The 19,744-nt window shown below is 40.7% G+C and overlaps 1 protein-coding gene across 1 annotated transcript in view; it reads right to left on the minus strand.

Annotated features, from left to right (window-relative positions):
* The window catches only part of atrn (attractin), a 446,230-nt gene that overhangs the window by 207,803 nt on the left and 218,683 nt on the right, over window positions 1–19,744 (minus strand). Inside the window, exons 23-24 of the mRNA XM_034159382.1 lie at window positions 12,995–13,073; window positions 9,168–9,325 (exon numbers count right to left, since the gene is read on the minus strand). Coding sequence (XP_034015273.1) covers window positions 9,168–9,325; window positions 12,995–13,073 — 237 coding nt within the window. The remainder of the gene's footprint in view (window positions 1–9,167; window positions 9,326–12,994; window positions 13,074–19,744) is intronic.

Consider the following 19,744-nt stretch of genomic DNA (forward strand, 5'->3'; position numbering starts at 1 on the left):
TGCGTTACCTAATGGCCCTGTCACACCTTGATGATTTAGTCAGCATATGCCAATCATATTTAAAAAGTTTTTTATAAGTTAAGAGTATGTTGAAGCACGTTGAAACATGTTGACGCTCGCCAATATATGTCCTATTAAGCTGAACACCTCAAAAATTTTTGGGCATGCTGAAAATTTTCAACGCGTGCCAACATGTGACTCAAGTCCCGGGACATAAGTTTTAGTAGGAAAGTTATGTGATTGTTGGCACACATTTCTTGTAATTTACTCATAAGTCTAAATTTGTCCATCAATACTGGCCACTGACTGGCTGAAAGCTGTATGTCCTCATGCGACAGACTGACCTGTTTGTTTCAATCCAATTCACCGTCACAGACGGACATGAATCTACATAAAGCTCATTTTTTTAAATGACATCTGGAAATACTTTCATTTGTGGAAGGAAACGTAGCATTTTAAAGCAAGTCCCTCTGTGGTTTTCCTGCTGCAGGTGCGTTTCTCATGCCACTGTCACACTCTGATCGCACAAAAGCGCTGTGATGATTTAAGCTTTTAATGCGTCACTGTCCTTGTGATCATCAGATGACCTGATCGATCAGGTGTGGTCACGTCTGATTAATGCGCTGTTTAAACATTTAAAGTGCCGTCGCTGGCGGTGATCACCACACTGACAGATCAGCACTTCATTCAGATCATACCTGATAGCAGTCGACTAGTGCTTTTAAAGTTTAAATCATCACGGTATTTCATTATTCAGGTCTGTGATGACCTGATCAGGTCTGATACGCAGACCTGACAGCAGCCACTCTGCGCTTTAAAACTTTAAAGAGTCACAACACTCCATTCATTCACAGCAGCGTTTACCACAGCCAGTCTACTCATCTCCATTCTGTATACAATGAAAATGGTCGACCAAGGTTAAATTACTCCATTTCTGACCTGCACCACACGGTGCAGTACTCACCCAAACCACTGGGTGGAAACGGGGCTGTCGGCATACGCTGGTTAATCATGAAGGTGTGACAGCTGCATTAATTTATTAGAGGTATGCCAGCGTGCGCCAGTGTTTTTAATACGGTCAGCATACACAGGCTAAATCATCAAGGTGTGACAGGGCCTTAAGCACAGTTTCACCTTGCCTGTGCTGTAAAACACTTCCTAGTTAATCTTATGATTAAAGCAGTGTTCTGGAGACATCAGACAGAGTCCTTGATCACCACACAAGAGTCGAAGACCCCGTCACACATAGTAAGAATGCACAGGAACCAAGCCAACACAGCAAAAATGGCCATATTCCGTTGTGTAGACTATGGGCGGATCCCGTCCATATTACCTCATCCACACCTGCACGACTGCATCCAGAGCGTATTTAGACAACAGTTAGACGACACAGACTGCTGTCAGACGGCCAGAAAAGGTGCTGAAGTCTGCCCGATGTCCAAACATGTCGATGGCAAACACGGGACCGGAGTGGGAGGCAGCGCTGTGTCCTCTCTTTGCACAGGCCCTGCCGGTACTGGACATCTGAATACAACCAACATATGAACTGGACTCACGCCATATGTGTCTAAGCATTGGTGCAGTCACACACCCTCTCATTCCCATGCAATCACATCTTTGCTCATCCTCTCCTACCCAGCGCTCACAGACCTCACGTGTGTGTGCATGTGTAGAACATGTGTTGAAATGATTGTGTGTGTGTGTGTGCGTGCGTGCGTGCATTCATAATGGCTGTATGAGCCACTACTGCTGTCAGCTACTTGACACCTTTGCTGCTAAAGTTTGCTGGCAGTGGCCCAAGCTTTCCCATGTGCACAACATTCGTCAGACACAGCCTATCCAGCAAACTTTTTTTTTTTTTTTTTTTTTTGCTCACTTCAGCATAAGAAGCACAATGCAACTCTGTACACCACAATATCCGGTCACATGGGATTTATTTACGCTGTGGTTGTTTGCAGCACACAGCAGCCAGGTGAGAGGCTTTTCACCGCAGGCTGTGGTCTGTGGCTCCTGTCTGGCTTGCGCTGTGAAACATTCCTGGGGCTGTGCTGGAGGTGAGATTCATGTTTAAAAATGTTGTCATGGCCTGGCGAAACAGTTCCATGTCATACCTCCTACAGAGTTAGATGGTGATCAAGTAATAATATGTATTTTACAGTAGTGAGATCTGTTCAGCTCCGAGCCTCTGACACGTGCAATGATGCACTGATGTGCATGGGGCAGGGGTGGGGTGCACCTGCCCATGGTGTCACAGATATGATGGGCACAAAATTTCACATTATTTAGGTTGCCCATGGGAAGGAATGGACACATATCTGTACTGTAAGGTCTGTTATGGATAACAGCTTGTTCAGATCTGCGGCGGTGTTTGCTGTGCAACGCACTGACCTGCAGTGGCACATGGTGCTTTCGGTAAGATTGAGCAGTGTTCACATTCAGTGCACATGATGCATGTGTGCCACATACATGTTATTACATTTCAACATTTCCTTTGCCCTCCCTGCCTGGGGTCCAGTGGAGGTGGACATACGTGGCACAACATCCCGGCAGGCTTTGCTTTGACCGATCCTATCTCAGAGCTCAATCATCCTTGATCCGATTGTTTCAAATGCTGTTATGGCGCCGTCAGAATATGCAGATTGTGATCAGATGGCACACAAACTGCACACAGACCACCGTCAGATGTGTGCCCCCCATCTCGACTGCGCCAAGAGTGTTTTGAACTGTGCAACGCACTCGGGACAGACGAGTGAATGGGACCAACTATGTAGACTGCCCCAACACTTACCGACTGTGGCCGAATGAGTCATTCTGATGCCATTCGGCCTCAATCGGCCGATGTGTGATTGCGCTCTAAGTGTTTTAGCTGTGCTCAATTGTTCAAAAAGGTCTGGTTAAAGGTGTCCAGAAAAGTGAGAGAAAACTCAAAGGCCCAAAGCAACAATTTTTATTTGCCAGCAAAGGAAGCAAAATTCACAGTCCTCAAAGAACAATGGAACAGCTTTGATTTACACTGGTTTGTGGTCATCTTAAATACTGTTTAAAAAGGGAAGTTTCTGTGTAGGCTCTCAGTTGTCCAGGTGGTTTCCATAATAGAGAAGCTTGAATCTTTGACTGGACTGGGTTGCTTGATGCGAGGACGTTTCGCTTCAAATCACAGAAGCTTCGTCAGCTAAAATTCTTGCTCTGGTAGTCTGACTTCTGTCTTGACTCTTGCAGAGAAGAATAAACAGAAGCCACAAAAGCTGGAGTTTTAAACCTAACCAGACCCCTCCTACCGAGAGGCAGACTGCTATAGGCTAGTGACTAAACAATAGCTCTAATTAGCACCTATTGTGCTCTAGTTAGCACCCTCCTAATGACAGGGCAGCTGTCCCTCCTAATGATGGAACAGACGCCTCTCCTGCCGGCTCCCTTGACGACTCTCCTGATGACATGAATGACCCATTACCATGAACAAAAGACCGAAACTGCTTTGACCTGAGTACCCGATTGTAAACAGGGGACAAAGCGTGTCTCAGACCCCCTCCCCGGTTAAGGCTGGGTTTCAACTGTTTCACATAGAATGCCTCCTTGACACCTCTCTCAAACCATTGCTTCTCTCTGGCTAAGATTTTAACTTCCTTGTCCTCAAACGTGTGGTTAGTGTCTTTAAGGTGGAGATGAACTGCAGACTGAGGTCCACTGGCGCCCTCTCCTTGTGTAAAGGTTGCTTAGTCTCACCTATGTAGTGTTTGTTACAGTTTTCCTGACATCTGACAGAATACACTACATTGCTCTGTTTGTAACTAGGGATCCTGTCCTTAGGGTGAACTCATTTCTGTCTCAAGGTGTTAACCGGTTTAAAGTAAACTGGGATTTTGTGCTGTCTGAAGATCCTCTGTAGTTTTTCCCCTACTCCTGCTAAATAAGGGAGAGACACTCCTCTTCTTCTTGTTTCTGTCTCATGTCTATCTGATCTCTTTGTTCTCTGGGACTTCTGCACTTTGTCCAGGGACCATCGTGGGTACCCACATACTGTGAGGGCTTTCCGAACAAGTTGTTGTTCTTTAGCACTTCCCTCTGCAGTTGTGGGCACCTGTAGGGCTCTGTGTTGAAGAGTCCTGATCACCCCAAGCTTGTGTTCAAGGGGGTGGTTTGAGCCAAAGAGCAGATATTGGTCAGTGTGCGTGGGTTTTCTGTAAAGAGATGAGAACCAAAGCAGTGGAAATCACAGCTCTGAGTGGCACTTGAAAACCCCCTGTTGTGTCAATTCACTTGAGCATGAAGGTGTGAAAAGGTTTTTAAACCATCAGCATCAGCAGATATTCTGTGAGAACAAGTTTGATCCACAGAGCTGTGACACCAGAAAGACCCAGGCCCGACGCAGGCTACAGCGGCGAGCTAGCTTCCACCAGGCCCGACGCAGGCTACAGCGGCGAGCTAGCATCCACCAGGCCCGACGCAGGCTACAGCGGCGAGCTAGCATCCACCAGGCCCGACGCAGGCTACAGCGGCGAGCTAGCATCCACCAGGCCCGATGCAGGCTACAGCGTCGAGCAGCTACCACCAGGCCCGAAGCAGGCTACAGCATCAAGCCAGCATCCACCAGGCCCAACACAGGCTACAGCGGCGAGCAGCTACCACCAGGCCCGACGCAGGCTACAGCGGCAAGCCAGCTTCCACCAGGCCCGACGCAGGCTACAGAGGCGAGCAGCTACCGCCAGGCCCGAAGCAGGCTACAGCGGCGAGCCAGCTTCCACCGGGCCCGACGCAGTCTACAGTGGCAAGCAGCTACCACCAGGCCCGACACAGGCTACAGCGGCAAACCAGCTTCCACCAGACCCGACGCAGGCTACAGCAGCGAGCCAGAATCCACCAGGCTTGATGAAGGCTATAGCGGCGAGCCAGCTACTGAGTTAGCCTCGAAGTGGGTTAGCAAACAAACTATTTGTGTCCAAAGATGCCATCGAAAAGAAACCTTTCTTTGGAGGAGGGTGACGAAATCAGAAAGTCACTTGATACTTTAACGGAAGATGTTGCCTTAATCCGTCAGAACCAAAAGAGAATCATTGCGCTTCTTGATGAAGTGAAGCAATTACGAGAAGAAAACAAGGAAAAGAGCAGGAGGATCACAGATCTTGAAAGGAAAGTTGATGAGTTGGAACAATATACAAGAATGAAAGATATTGTAATCATGGGGTTTAAGATCAAACCCCGGTCCTATGCTCATGCGGTGATTGCGAATAACAACCGGAATGAGCCCAGTGAGCAAGAGTCAAGCTCTATTGAGCAACAGGTAGCAGCCTTTCTCAATGTGCATGATATTTCACTGGATGTAAGTGATTTGGAAACCTGTCACACATTACCGAGAAGACGACGAGAGGACGTGCAAGCCCTGATATTACGTTTTGCAAATCTCAAGCAAAAGATTACCTTAATTAAACAAGGAAGAAAACTGAAAGGTACTAATGTCTATATGAACATAGACTTGACCTGGAAAAATGACCCGGAAAAATGCAGAAACTGCCCGAAAAGCCAGACACCTGAGGAAACTAAAAAGATCCAAAGCACTTGGGTAAATAACTGCAAAGTCTTTATTAAGCTCAATGGATCACCGGAGGAGGCTAAGGTGTTGGTGGTTAAGAACCTCAGTGATTTAGATATTTATGAGGGGACGCCTCCTAGAGATCTAGTCATTGGTGAATTTTGAGCTTTTGATGAACACAAAGACAAAGATGGATCGAGAGATGGTAATTTTTTGATCGATTATTACTAATAACATAGAATTCATTTTATCTTGAAAAAAAAAATGATGAGTATGGATTCAGAATTATACCAAAGGACAATGCATTTGGAGCACCTGGATCTATTTTCATATACTGAATATAATTTTCAAGACTCACAAAAAGAACTAGACCCTGATAATACTTTTTACTCTACATTTAATGATGATTGTATATATTATACTGTTGATGATTTTCTACATGCTATGACAATGAAGGAAAAATTGTCAATTATCCACTTCAACTGTAGAGGTATGTATGCTAATTTTAATGTCATCAAAGAATATATACAGCAGTTTGCACATCCATTTAGTATAACTGCTTTGTCAGAAACTTGGTTTAATGAGGACAAAGGTATTAACTTTGAAATAGAAGAATATGAACTCAAGTATGTTAATAGGAAAAATAAAATAGGTGGAGGAGTGGCACTATATATTCATAATAGCATTAGGTTTAAATTAGTAGAGGATATGACTCTGGCTATAGATAATGTTTTAGAAGTTGTTACAATTGAAGTCCATAATGATAAGGAGAGAAATGTAATTGTGAGCTGTTTGTATCGGTCTCCAGGAGCTGACGTAGAATTATTCAATGACTGTGTAGGAAAAATATTTTCAAGGAAAGAAAAGAAAACTATGTTTATATGTGGAGATTTAAATATAGATATACTAAATCACACAAAGCACAAATGGACTAATAATTTCCTTAATATGATGTTTGGCATGAGCCTCTATCCAACTATAACAAGACCTAGCAGGGTAACAAATCACAGTGCCACTTTAATTGATAACATCTTCACAAACAGCACTATGGATGACGCTACAGGCAGCCTAATGGTCTGTGATATATCTGACCATCTACCAGTGTTTATTATATATAACAAGGAAATTACAGATTGTAGAGGGAAAAACATATCTATAAACGGGTTTGCTCGGAGGAAGCAATTAAATCCCTGAACAATGACTTAAATTACCAGGATTCATCAGGCCTGGGTCTTTCTGGTGTCACAGCTCTGTGGATCAAACTTGTTCTCACAGAATATCTGCTGATGCTGATGGTTTAAAAACCTTTTCACACCTTCATGCTCAAGTGAATTGACACAACAGGGGGTTTTCAAGTGCCACTCAGAGCTGTGATTTCCACTACTTTGGTTCTCATCTCTTCACAGAAGTGCAGAAGTCCCACAGAACAAAGAGACCAGATAGACAGGAGACAGAAACAAGAAGAAGAGGAGTGTCTCTCCCTTATAGAGGATCTTCAGACAGCACAAAATCCCAGTTTACTTTAAACCGGTTAACACCTTGAGACAGAAATTAGTTCACCCTAAGGACAGGATCCCTAGTTACAAACAGAGCAATGTAGTGTATTCTATCAGATGTCAGGAAAACTGTAACAAACACTACATAGGTGAGACTAAGCAACCTTTACACAAAAGGCTATACCAGCACCGCAGAGAGGGCGCAAGTGGACCTCAGTCTGCAGTTCATCTCCACCTTAAAGACACTAACCACACGTTTGAGGACAAGGAAGTTAAAATCTTAGCCAGAGAGAAGAAATGGTTTGAGAGAGGGGTCAAGGAGGCATTCTATGTGAAACAGTTGAAACCCAGCCTTAACCGGGGAGGGGGTCTGAGACACGCTTTGTCCCCTGTTTACAATGGGGTACTCAGGTCAAAGCAGTTTCAGTATTTTGTTCATGGTAATGAGTCATTCACGTCATCAGGAGAGTCGTCAAGGGAGCCGGCAGGAGAGGCGTCCGTCCCATCATTAGGAGGGACAGCTGCCCTGTCATTAGGAGGGTGCTAACTAGAGCACAATAGGTGCTAATTAGAGCTATTGTTTAGTCACTAGCCTATAGCAGTCTGCCTCTCGGTAGGAGGGGTCTGGTTAGGTTTAAAACTCCAGCTTTTGTGGCTTCTGTTTATTCTTCTCTACAAGAGTCAAGACAGAAGTCAGACTACCAGAGCAAGAATTTTAGCTGAGGAAGCTTCTGTGATTTGAAGCGAAACGTCCTTGCATCAAGCAACCCAGTCCAGTCGAAGATTCAAGCTTCTCTGCTTTTTAAAAAGGGAAATTTCTCCACCCCAAAAGGGTGGCCTTTTCTAAATATAGCAAGTCTTATACCAATAAAAACAGCTGCAGATTATATCATTTTTTGGAAAGTACCCAGGATTGGTGAAATCACTTTCTGGAAAGTACCCAGGTCTGGAGAGTTCAACTCTGGATCTTGGAAATTCACCCTTTGTTAAAAAGCCCAAATTATCATAATTTTCCAATTATAATTACAATTATAATTTTTTTTATTTAATTCAATGTTCCTTTTTTAAAAAAAATAAGTGCTTCACTCAAATTTTCACCCATAATTCCAAATTCCTGCCTCATGGCTTTTTTTTTTAAGTATACATAGTCATACAACATATGTTTGTGCATGCAATATTTGAATTTAAATAATGGCTGAGTGGATTCTTGTCATTTGATTGGTGCTTTGTATGTCACGTGACATGGATTATTTGTCCCATTTGTGTTGTGTTGCATTTAGCCTGCAAATATGGTTATATTTATCGTGCAAATTTGGTTCCATACATTTTGTATGCTTGCATGCTGCGAACCCCACCCATGCACACACTAGTGGGGGCAGCATTTAGCTAAACATGGCAGAGTACGTTTTGCTGACGGCCAATGATTTGAACGAGCTAATTGATGGTGCTAATTCTTTTAACACACACGCACACAAAAACAAAAAATACAAAACAAATCCACTATGCCATAAGCCATCTGGTGGCATGAAGAGCTGTTAGGCTGAAAAGGTGGACAAATTTCTGATGCGATTTTTCACTGGACTGAGGAACTACACAAAGTTTTTTTTTTTTAATCACAAACTAACTATTTTACCAAGTTAACTGAGAACAATTTTGGTCTCCTATTTCATGTTGGACTGTTGATGTCAAAGCAGCACACTAAAATGTAAGTCCCTTTTCTGGTGTTTATAAATGAATATAATATCAAATGACAAGCATCTATTTTAGCCATTATATAAAACAAATAATGAATGTTTTTATATTCTTTCAATGGAACAAATATTTAATTCCATGAATGCTGGAAGGTACCATTCAACTTGGCTTTGCCTCATTGAATTGAACATTCCATCTTTTACCTCATGAAATATTCCTACCATTGAACTCATTCATTATTTGTATAATATCACGTGTGTTTTGCTAAATGCTATTAACTAGTCTGTGCATAAAGAGTATATACTTATTCATCTGTTAAATGTTATCAGTAATAGGCAACATAATCATCTGGCATTTGCATGTCATCATAACATGTTTGTTGTTAGCACATCGCTTGTCGTAAAAATTACACCACAGCAACATGAATTATGTCAGCAGAACTTAAAGCTTACTTGAATTTTAATGGGCCAGGTGAAGTTGCTGACATAGACAAAGAACGTTATGTTTGGGTTGTTGCGGAAGTCAAAATTCTCATTGGAGAAGCTGTCTTTGAACTCCTTGATGTTGCTGCGGGAGACAATAGGAATCTCCTCCCCGGTCTGGGTACCTGCTAAATGACAAAGAACATCACAAATGAGAAAGAGAAATGGAGAAAGAAAAAAATGAAACGAAAAAGTGTAAAAAAAAAAAATAAGTTGATTAAGAAGAGAATGACAAAGTGAGGAAAAAAGCAAAATAAAAGCAAATACATTCTTTTAAAAAGTTGTAAAATATGAAATATAAAAAAAGAAAGACGCCACTTTTCTGACAGTGAAATATCTATGGCTTTGAAGTCTGCATTGCTTTTTCTAGAATATTTCATCATCCAGAAGTGACTCTCATGGATACAATTCATATAAATATCCATCTGCCATTGTTATGCATTAATCTTCCAAATGTGAATCTGTTTCAAAGTCTTCAGTCATTACCTCTGTGTTTACTAAATTAGCTCTACAGTACATAAACTGAAGAGATGAAGTTTAAACATGAACAGTCAGCCTGTAATTAAATTCCTTCATCCATACAAGATGAAGAGGTTTAACATGACAGCACTCTTTGTAAACGATTCTACTGTTTTCACATTCAAAGCACATCTTCCTAAAATGAAACAAAATGCAAAGTAGTAATTAATTTTACCTTCCCATTTTTAACAAATTATTGTCAGTCTCAACATCCAATTATACAGTGCATCTGGAAATTTACAGCACCCTACTTTTTCCACATTTTGTTATCTTAAAGCCTTATTCCAAAATGGAGCAAATTTAATTTTTGCCCCTCAAAATTGTACACACAACATCCCATAACGACAACATGAAAAAGTGTTTTTTTTTTGTTGCCAATTTATTAAAAATAAATAACATGTACATAAGTATTCGCACCTTGTACTCAAGACTTTGTTGATGCACCTTTGGTAGCAATTACAGCCTCACGGCTTCCTGAATATGATGCCACAAGCTTGGTGAACCTATCTTTCGGACGTTTTGCCCATTCCTCTTTGCAACACCTCTCAAGTTCCATCAGGTTGGATGTGAAGCGTCGGTGCACAGCCATTTTCAGATCTCTTCGGAGATGCTCAATCGGATTCAGGTCTGGGGCTCTGGCTGGGGCACTCAAGAACATTCACAGAGTTGTCTTGAAGCCACTCCTTTGATATCTTGGTTGTGTGCTTAGGGTCATTGTCTTGCTGAAAGATGAACCACTGCCCCAGTCTGAGGTCAAGCGTGCTCTAGAGCAAAGTTTCATCAAGGATGTCTCTGTACATTGCTGCACTCACCTTTCCCTCAATCCTGACTAGTCTCCCAGTTCCTGCTGCTGAAAAACATCCCTACAGTATGATGCTGCCACAATCACGCTTCACTGTAGGTGCCTAGGATGGTGCCTAGTTTCCTCCAAACATGATGCCTGGCATTCACACCAATCTTTGTCTCATCAGACCAGAGAATTTTGTTTCTCATGGTCTAAGAGTCCTTCAGGTGCCTTTTGGCAAACTCCAGGTGGGTTGCCATGTGCCTTTTTACAAAGGAGTGGCTCCTGTCTGGCTGTCTCTACTCTACCATACAGGCCTGATTGGTGGAATACTGCAGAGATGGTTGTCCTCCTGGAAGGTTCTGCTCTCTTAACAGAGGAATGCTGGAGCTCTGACAGAGTGGCCATCGGGTTCTTAGTCACCTCCCTGACTAAGGCCCTTCTCCCCTGATTGCTCAGTTTAGACTGGCAGCCAGCTCTAGGTAAAGTCCTGGTGCAACCAAACGGCTTCCATTTATGGAAGATGGAGGCCACTGTGCTCATTGGGACCTTTGAAGGAGCAGAAATGTTTCTGTACCCTTCCCAAATTTGTGCCTCGACAGATGCACTGTCAACTGTGGGACCTTATATGTAGACTAGCGATGGGTATTGATAAGATTTTATCGATATAGATGCCATTATTGATTCTGCTTATCGATCCGATTCCTTATCAATTCCCTTATCGATACCTCGTGAATTTTGTACTAAAAGTAGGCTTTACAGGTTTTCTATGTATTTCATTGAGTCTTAAAGTAAATAAATATGAAATTGGTGACTGTATCCTTGATCTCTAGACATAAATAAAAATAAACAAAACAGTGTTTCGCTTTGAAGTTATTAATTCCGACTGGATTCTATCGTTCTAACTTGACTCGGCAGAGAGCCGCGCAGTGTTTGGAGCTGTGTGAAAAGAACGGAGGACGATTCTCGTTTCTTTCTCGCAACAAGACAGGAGTCCCAGTTAGTGACTTTAATCAGCACAAAAGTGACTCACGATTGACACATTCAGGGATGAAAGTGGTGAAAAACAAAAAGGTGAAACCCAAAATTACCCCCCAGCATCCCGCACGAAAATGTTTGAATTCTGGAAGCTCTGAAATGCAATCTGGGACTATTCCAGACAATAAACTGCAGTGAGTGCAGCATCCATTTAATGAGAAAAAAACCCAACTTTCCTTATTCAGATTCATTCCAGTAGTATTCTGCTCTTATTAGGATGCAGCAGTTTTCTAGTTTGGCAGATAGTTCTGGAGGAAATCACTGAAGAAATTAACAAAGTGAAAATATGGTTTGACTGAAACAAACTGTCATTAAACTTAAATAAGACAGGGATGAAATGGAGGTGTAAGAGTCACTAGGTGTTCACAGGAAACATTTATTTCTGTATGTATGTATTTATTTATTTATGTATGTTCATTGTTGGTTTTATATTTTCTGCTGTGTTTCTATTCAGGTTCTTTTTGTCTCTTTCTCTAAAATTGTATATAATAAGTATATATTGTATATAATAATCATTAGATTATTAATATATAAACAAAAATAAATTTAAAAAATATTACAATTTGAAAACAAATTCCCCGAACGTGATGACAGCTGCAACTGCTTAATGCTAACTTTTAACACTGAAAATGCCATAGAGGTCGGTTTAACATAAAAAAGGTAAATAATACTCACAGACATATGCTCTTTATGGTTTTAGTGGGGGAAAATTAAGCGAAAGAAAAAGAATAAACGAAGCAATAGATCTAAGCACTGCTTCAATCTGCAAACCACTGCTTCGACTGGGTCAAGGTTCAAAGCAAAGCCTCGCTGCAGAAAAGCTGATTACAGACCCGCTGCAGGGTCTGTACTCAGTGTAGAGAAATTATCATTTTCCTGACAAACACCCCCCAAAACAATGGCCACTCTGAAGGACCGATAACAGAATCGTTAAGCAAAAAGCTTATTGATGTCGGTGGATCTAATAATTTCTTAACGATACCCGAAAGGAACCGGTTCTTGATACCCATCCCTAATGTAGACAGGTGTGTGTCTTTCCGAATCATGTCTAATCAACTGAATTTACCCCAGGTAGGCTCTAATTAAGCTGTCAAAACATCTCAAGGATGATTAGCTCCATGGCAAATGCTGTGAATACTTAAGTACATGTGATTTCTTAGGGGGTTTTTTTTATATAAATTTGTAAAAAAAAATCTCAGAAAAACATTTTTCATATTGTCATTATCGGGTATTGTGCATAGAACTTTGAGGAAAAAATGAATTTCATCCATTTTGGAATAAGACTTTAATATAACAAAATGTGGAAAAAGTGAAGCACTGTGAATACTTACCAGATGCACTGTGGTTCTATGTAGGAGAACTTTATTATTACCAGGCTGTTAGGTGTATTATGTTTTTTTTAAGATAGACTGAATTCATTCATTTCAGTGTGTCTAAGTCATTTGGTGAGACCTACCAGTGAAACCTGTGGCCCAGGTTATGTTCAGATTGAAGTTCTTAGAGGCATTTATGAACATATCAAGATCCCGGTTAGGCTGAGAAAGAAAAGAAGACAAGAGCAGTAATTAACATCTTCATCATCGCCATCTCATTTGCCAGCCACCTAATATACAAGCATTAATTGATTAGATTATAAGGAATTTGTTTATTTACTGTGTAGCCTGCATACCACATTTATACAACCTTCTCAAAACAGAGACAACTCAATCTTCATTGTCACCTTTGATTGTCACCCATTTTAAATTGATAATGGTACGAACGCAGGACAGGCAGGATTTATCAACTGCAAATTTTATGATCAACAACAAGGCCAGGGAAGCTCCATGTACATGGATATCAAAGCTCCCCAAAACTGTTAAGAGTCATTTGGGAGAGCTGAAAACTGAGTACACAAATAGAACAGCAAACTTTTTAGAAGACATCATTTCTCAAAGGGACCAAAGTATTTCTGGCATGCCGATTCATAAAACACAGTGAAAGACTTTAGTGTGTTAATGGATGTACTGACTGTTTCACTATGAGAATGATTAGGCTAAATGCTTACAAAAAAATGGTTCAAAGAGAACCACTTTTATTACAAACATAAAATGTAATGTACTGTGTTACATGCCACTTGTGCTCAGCCTGCCCTCAACACATGCAACAGAAGGCCAACCTGTGGAACCTTAAATAAACTGTTGTGATAAGATAATCTTCACACAAGATAAGTTTGTTCAAGATGCTGTATTTCTGCAAATATCCTCCTGATACCCACGACATACATACACACACGTGGATTGAAATGGAATCCAAAAGTAATCAGATTACAAGTAATCCATATGTGTGTATATATATATATATATATATATATATATATATATATATATGCGCAGTGGTGGGCACAGATAACCAAAAAATTAACTTCGATAACAGATAATCAGATAACTGAAAAGATAACTTCGGTCAGAAGTTACAGATAACCAATAAATTCCAATATTGTCTCTGGTACATTTGCAGCTACTAATAAACTGAATTTGAGTTTTAACGCCACAACAGCTTCTAGTAATACTAAAAGTGACAACAGACCCAAACAATGAGGCCACACTTTTGTCTTTGAACATCCTGCCTCTGCTGGAAGCTCTTGTTTACTACACAGCTTCCAGCATAGAGGCACCCTGAGAGCAGCCATAAAGCCAGCTCTCTATCAATCACAACGCTCCGGTCAGGCGGAGGCCTTGGAAAATAAAGTCATGCTGACTTATGGTTTTGATTTATAAATAACATTAATACAGATAGAATAACTCCATTAATGTCAATTCTGTCATTTGTACAAAGTTAAAATATAACATATATCTTTTAATGCTGAATAATGCACTAATTCTGAGGTTTTGTAACAAACACAGACAGATTGCAAAGGATTCTGGGTAAAAGTGCCTCTGCTAAACACTGATTGGTTCAGTCATTCATTATGTAAACCAACACGTTAATGTGATGTGTGTCATGTGTTGGTGTTTACAGATAAATGTGCTTTTGTAAAATATTCAATTTTTTATTTGTAAAAACAGGCATTTTTATGGAGCCCTGGAAGTGTCGTCGCAAAATGTTTTGCATGTGGAGAGAATGTGCGCTCATTTTATTAGTGCCGTGCGCACGTTTGATGATGTTGTAAAATGTGCACTCAATATTGTCTTGACACAAATGTTGGCTTTACACTGTGTGAGTTTTGGCCCTTTTTCAGATAATTTTTCATTCGTGCGAGAATTTTTTTGGACCGAGTTTCAGGTTAATCGCGCGTCCTGCATTGTGTAGTGTACATGGAGTAACAAGCTGCGTTTAACATCTCACGACCACCTCCTGATTGCCGATCGTATGGTCGAATGAAAATCAAACCTGTTTGATATTATTCTGGTTGGCCGTCGTGAGGTTATCCTGCTGCTGAAGAGCTACAAGCGTCCAACCGCTCGCATTGTGCCTGTGCAAACACCACAGAGCTGTCTTGTAATGTTATTTTTTTTGTTGTTTTGTTTTTAAACTTAATTTGTAAAAAAACAAAAAAATAAAAATAAAATAAAGCCATTTGAAAAGCCAAAAAGTTGATTTGACAACCATCTGATATAACCGGGGTCAAAGTAAATAGAACACTGCCATCTACTGGTGCCCAGACGCTTAGTACTTAGGGCGAATGCTGCCATAAACACTACTGGCCAGTAGATTGCAGTAGAGGCCTGAAAAACTTGCCAAAACAAAATCCCAGATAATCTGTGTCTGCTACATTTAAGATGCATGGAATTTAACAAACGCAAATACAACATCTATAAACCCAGAGAATATATTCACGAGAGTTTTAGGCACTAGAGTTTAATGCTGCTGTCCGTGGTGCCTGAACAGAGTGTCACAAAACCTTAAAATTAGCACATTACTTTAAAGCTAAAACATATATCTGATATTTTCACTTTATAAAACGTCAGACATGACAGTAATTTTAAATAACTTGTCCAAAATTAGCTTGGTTAAAATTTGAACCATAAGTTAAAAATGTATGCCTCTGGATGACTTGGGTGATATTGCCAGCGTATCAGTATGGTGTTAAAGGAAATGATTTTTTTTTTTTTTTGTAAGACCAGTTCTCTTTTGCCTGCAGAGGATAGAGTGGTTTCTTCTGGAAGCAGCTCTCTTCTGTTTGCAGAGGGTAGAACTATGCATCTGTTAGGAAACTTTTAACAGGTAGGTGCTCAACTCATTTTAAATTTTAAAAGTGTTTGTCACTGTTCATCTTTGTTTACTATGTTATCGGTCTAAAAGTTATCGGACAAAAATGTATCGGAAGATAATTAGTCCGATTATGGTTTTTAAAGTTATCTAAAAAGATAATCCGAAAACATTATCTTCAATAATTATCTGTTATCGGATTATCGAAACTGTGCCCACCACTGTATGTAAGTATGTGTGTGTGTGTGTGTGTGTGTGTGTGTGTGTGTGTGTGTGTGTGTGTGTGTGTGTGTGTGTGTGTGTGTGTGTGTGTGTGTGTGTGTGTGTGTGTGTGTGTGTGTCTCTCCTGGTAGTCAGGAGGATATAAGAGTTTTTTAAAGCAATTAATCATTTTTAAAACTTGGAAATACATAGTCTTATGTTCAGGACCTAAACATTTATATGTTAATACATCTGCAACAATGGGTGGTACCATATACGAGTGTGCACCTCAGGACCAAAGATAAACCTTCCATAATCTCAGATGAAGCTCACCCAGAAAACAAAAAAAAAACAACAAAAAAAAGAAAGTCCTAGTTCCTGGAGTGTCCACTTGAGGCTGGCTCCCAAAACAAGCAGGTTCCCATTCAAGTCCATGTTAAAGTGTTCAACTTTAAAACAGAAGTAAACATGTTTCCAGCCTGGTACCGAATAAATAAATAAAATTGTTTTTGTCTCTATAGATAATTTCCCCTTCCATGACAACTGTACGGGTTAGGGGATTTTTCCATCTAATTTCTTAGTTTAAGGTTTTTAAAGAAGAAAGTTTTGCATAACAGGGGGGCGTAGTGCCCCAATTACGCAAAGATGTTAGAAGATAATGAGCCCAAAAAGACCATGTTAAAAGTACTAACTCAGAATATTTTACCATGGGTCAATAAGCAGTTCCTTTCAAGAGATTAACAGGTGACTGTGTCAGTACATAGTTGAAAAGAGAAATGAGTGTCTATCCATAATATGTGTTATTAGCCTTATTTTTTGGAAAAAAGTATTTTCATTATTTCTTTGTCCAGAAAGCCTTTTTTGGGGGGAAATCACCTTATAGCCAGCGTCATCTTACATTGGTAACAATGGGGTAATTATCTTGTTGCAGCACATTATTATATTGTACATACAAGGTAATCATCTTGTTCCTAAAAGATTAATATCTCTGCTTTAAAAAAAAAAAAAAAAAAGACAGCACTTCAGTGATAGCGTTCATTCCTAATTTCTTTTAAACAATATTCAATTGAAATTACAGTGAAATGAACAATATGAAAAGAATTTAAATTATTTCAATGGCAATATATAGAGATTCCCCTCATGGAAACTGCTCGACATTGTCCTGTAGTGTTTTCCAACAAGGCATATGGCGTTACATCAACGGTTTTCAAAAATAAGTATAAATAAAGTAAGTCCCTTCGACTACTCCCTTGTTTTGCACAAGGGGTCGCCACAGCAAATCTCAGGTGGATCTGCATGTTGAACTGGCACATGTTTTACACCGGATGCCCTTCATGACGCAACTCCACATTACATGGCGAAATGTGGTAGGGGTGGGATTCGAACCAGGAACCTTCCGCACTGAAACCAAATGCATTAACCACTTGGCCACCACCCGAAAAATTAAATAAAAACCATTTTTCTATCAATAGTTATCAATAGTTACACAAAACAAATTATATAGTATCTAATGAAATAATCTGATTCCTAGTCTGAATACATTCTGAACACTGACTTGGATAATGAAATCTTATTTCAACTCAAAGTAACATGATCTAGAAATCACAGTTACTATTATGACAGTTATAATTTCTATCAGCTCTGCAAGATTTGAAGGTATATAACTAAAAGAAGTATTGGAAAACATGGTCTAAGAAATTCAATCAAATGTGAGCTTGTACATGTATAATATAGAGGATATTTATCAATTTAAAATAGGTTTTTCAATTTCATCCTCTCATATGTTTTTTATCATCACTATGCTTAACATGCAATTTCTAAAATTCTCCCTCTGTGTGTGTGTGTGTGTGTGTGTGTGTGTGTGTGTGTGTGTGTGTGTGTGTGTGTGTGTGTGTGTGTGTGTGTGTGTGTGTGTGTGTGTGTGTGTGTGTGTGTGTGTGTGTGTGAGAAATGACAGACTACTGAAAGTATTGCATAAGCAAACCTCACCTCAAATGTTAATAAAAACCCCAAAATAAAAACTGCAATCTCATAAACAGGAATAATGTGTGTATATATATATATATATATATACATATATATATATATATATATATATATACACACACGGGGTCTGAGATAAAACTAACCGGCAGTTTTATTTAAAAAAAACGATATGGATTTGAATCACGTGCAATTACACCAGACATGCTTGAACCCTCGTTCGTATGCGTGAGTTTTTTCACGCGTCGGTAACGTCATTCGCCTGTGGGCAGGCCTTGAGTGAGGAGTGCTCCACCCCACCCGTCGGAATTTCTTTGTCTGAGAAGCCGCTGGAGACGGCGCGCGTTCCTTTATCAACATTTTTTCAGGACCTGTGAGGGATATCCGAGTGGACACTATTCGAGAAATTCAGCTGGTTTTCGGTGAAAAGTTTAACGGCTGATGAGAGATTGTGGAGTGTCTTTCGCTTTAAGGACAGCCCACAAAGCAGATCGGCGCGGCGCGGTCGGAGGTGGCGTCCGTCTGGCTGTTTCGAGCTGAAAACATCCTAATTTAAGGCTTTGTTCACCCAGGTCGTCCTCAGAGAACAGAGACGTTTCAGAAGAGGCCGGCATCAGGAGTTTACCCGGACATTCCACTGTTAAAGGAGATTTTGTAATGAAAGAACGTGCGGACGAATTTGCCGAGTCGGTTCCGTGACGACGTGGCAAAAACGTCTGCGCCGCGACAGGAAAAACACCTCCGTGTTGAAAACCATTTGTAAAATTCAAGCGGCTTTTGATGGCTTTCAGCAAGTGAGTATCTGAGAAATTGTTTAACAGCTGGGCATGTTCCAACTTGTCTGTTAAGGTTTCCAACGGAGGTGTTTTTCCTGTCGCGACCCCCCGCGGTCGGGTCCGGCCCGACATGCAACTCTGCCCGCACGTTCTTTCATTACAAATCTCCTTTAACAGTGGAATGTCCGAATAAACTCCTCATGCCGACCTCTTCTGAAAGTTCTCTGTTCTCTGACGACGGCCTGGGTGAACAGAGCCTGAAATGTGGAAGTTTTCATCTTGAAACAGCGAGATGACGCCGCCTCGGAGCGTAGATCGCCGTCAGACGCCGTGGGTCGTCCTTAAAGCAACACTAACAGACCAAAATCTCTCATCAGCCGTTAAAATTTTCACCGAAAACCAGCTGAATTTATCGAATGGTGTCCACTCAGTTGTGCCTTACAGTTTTTGAAAAAAATTTTATCAACCAAAGCAGCAGTCACTGAGCCATTCCTAAACAATGAAAAAATCGACGAGAGGGTGGGCCACTCCTCACTCAAAGACTGCCCACAGGCGAATGACGTAACCGACAGGCGTGAAAAAACTCTCGCATGCCCACGAGGGTTCAAGCATGTCTGATGTAATCACACGTGATTCAAATCCATATGGTTTTTGAAAAAAATAATAAGGTCGGATACTTTTATCACACACACACACACACACACACACACACACACACACCACACACACACACACACACATACACACACACACACATACATATACACACACACACACATACATATACACACACACACACACATCATACACACACACACACACACACCCACACACACACATACACACACACACATACATATACACACACACACACACACACCCACACACACACATACACACACACACACATACATATACACCACACACACACACACCCACACACACACATACACACACACACACATACATATACACCCACACACACACACACCCACACACACACATACACACACACCCACACACACACACCCACACACACACATACACACACACACACA

Source organism: Thalassophryne amazonica, chromosome 19 (genome assembly GCF_902500255.1).
Source record: "Thalassophryne amazonica chromosome 19, fThaAma1.1, whole genome shotgun sequence".
NCBI classification, from domain to species: Eukaryota; Metazoa; Chordata; class Actinopteri; order Batrachoidiformes; family Batrachoididae; genus Thalassophryne; species Thalassophryne amazonica.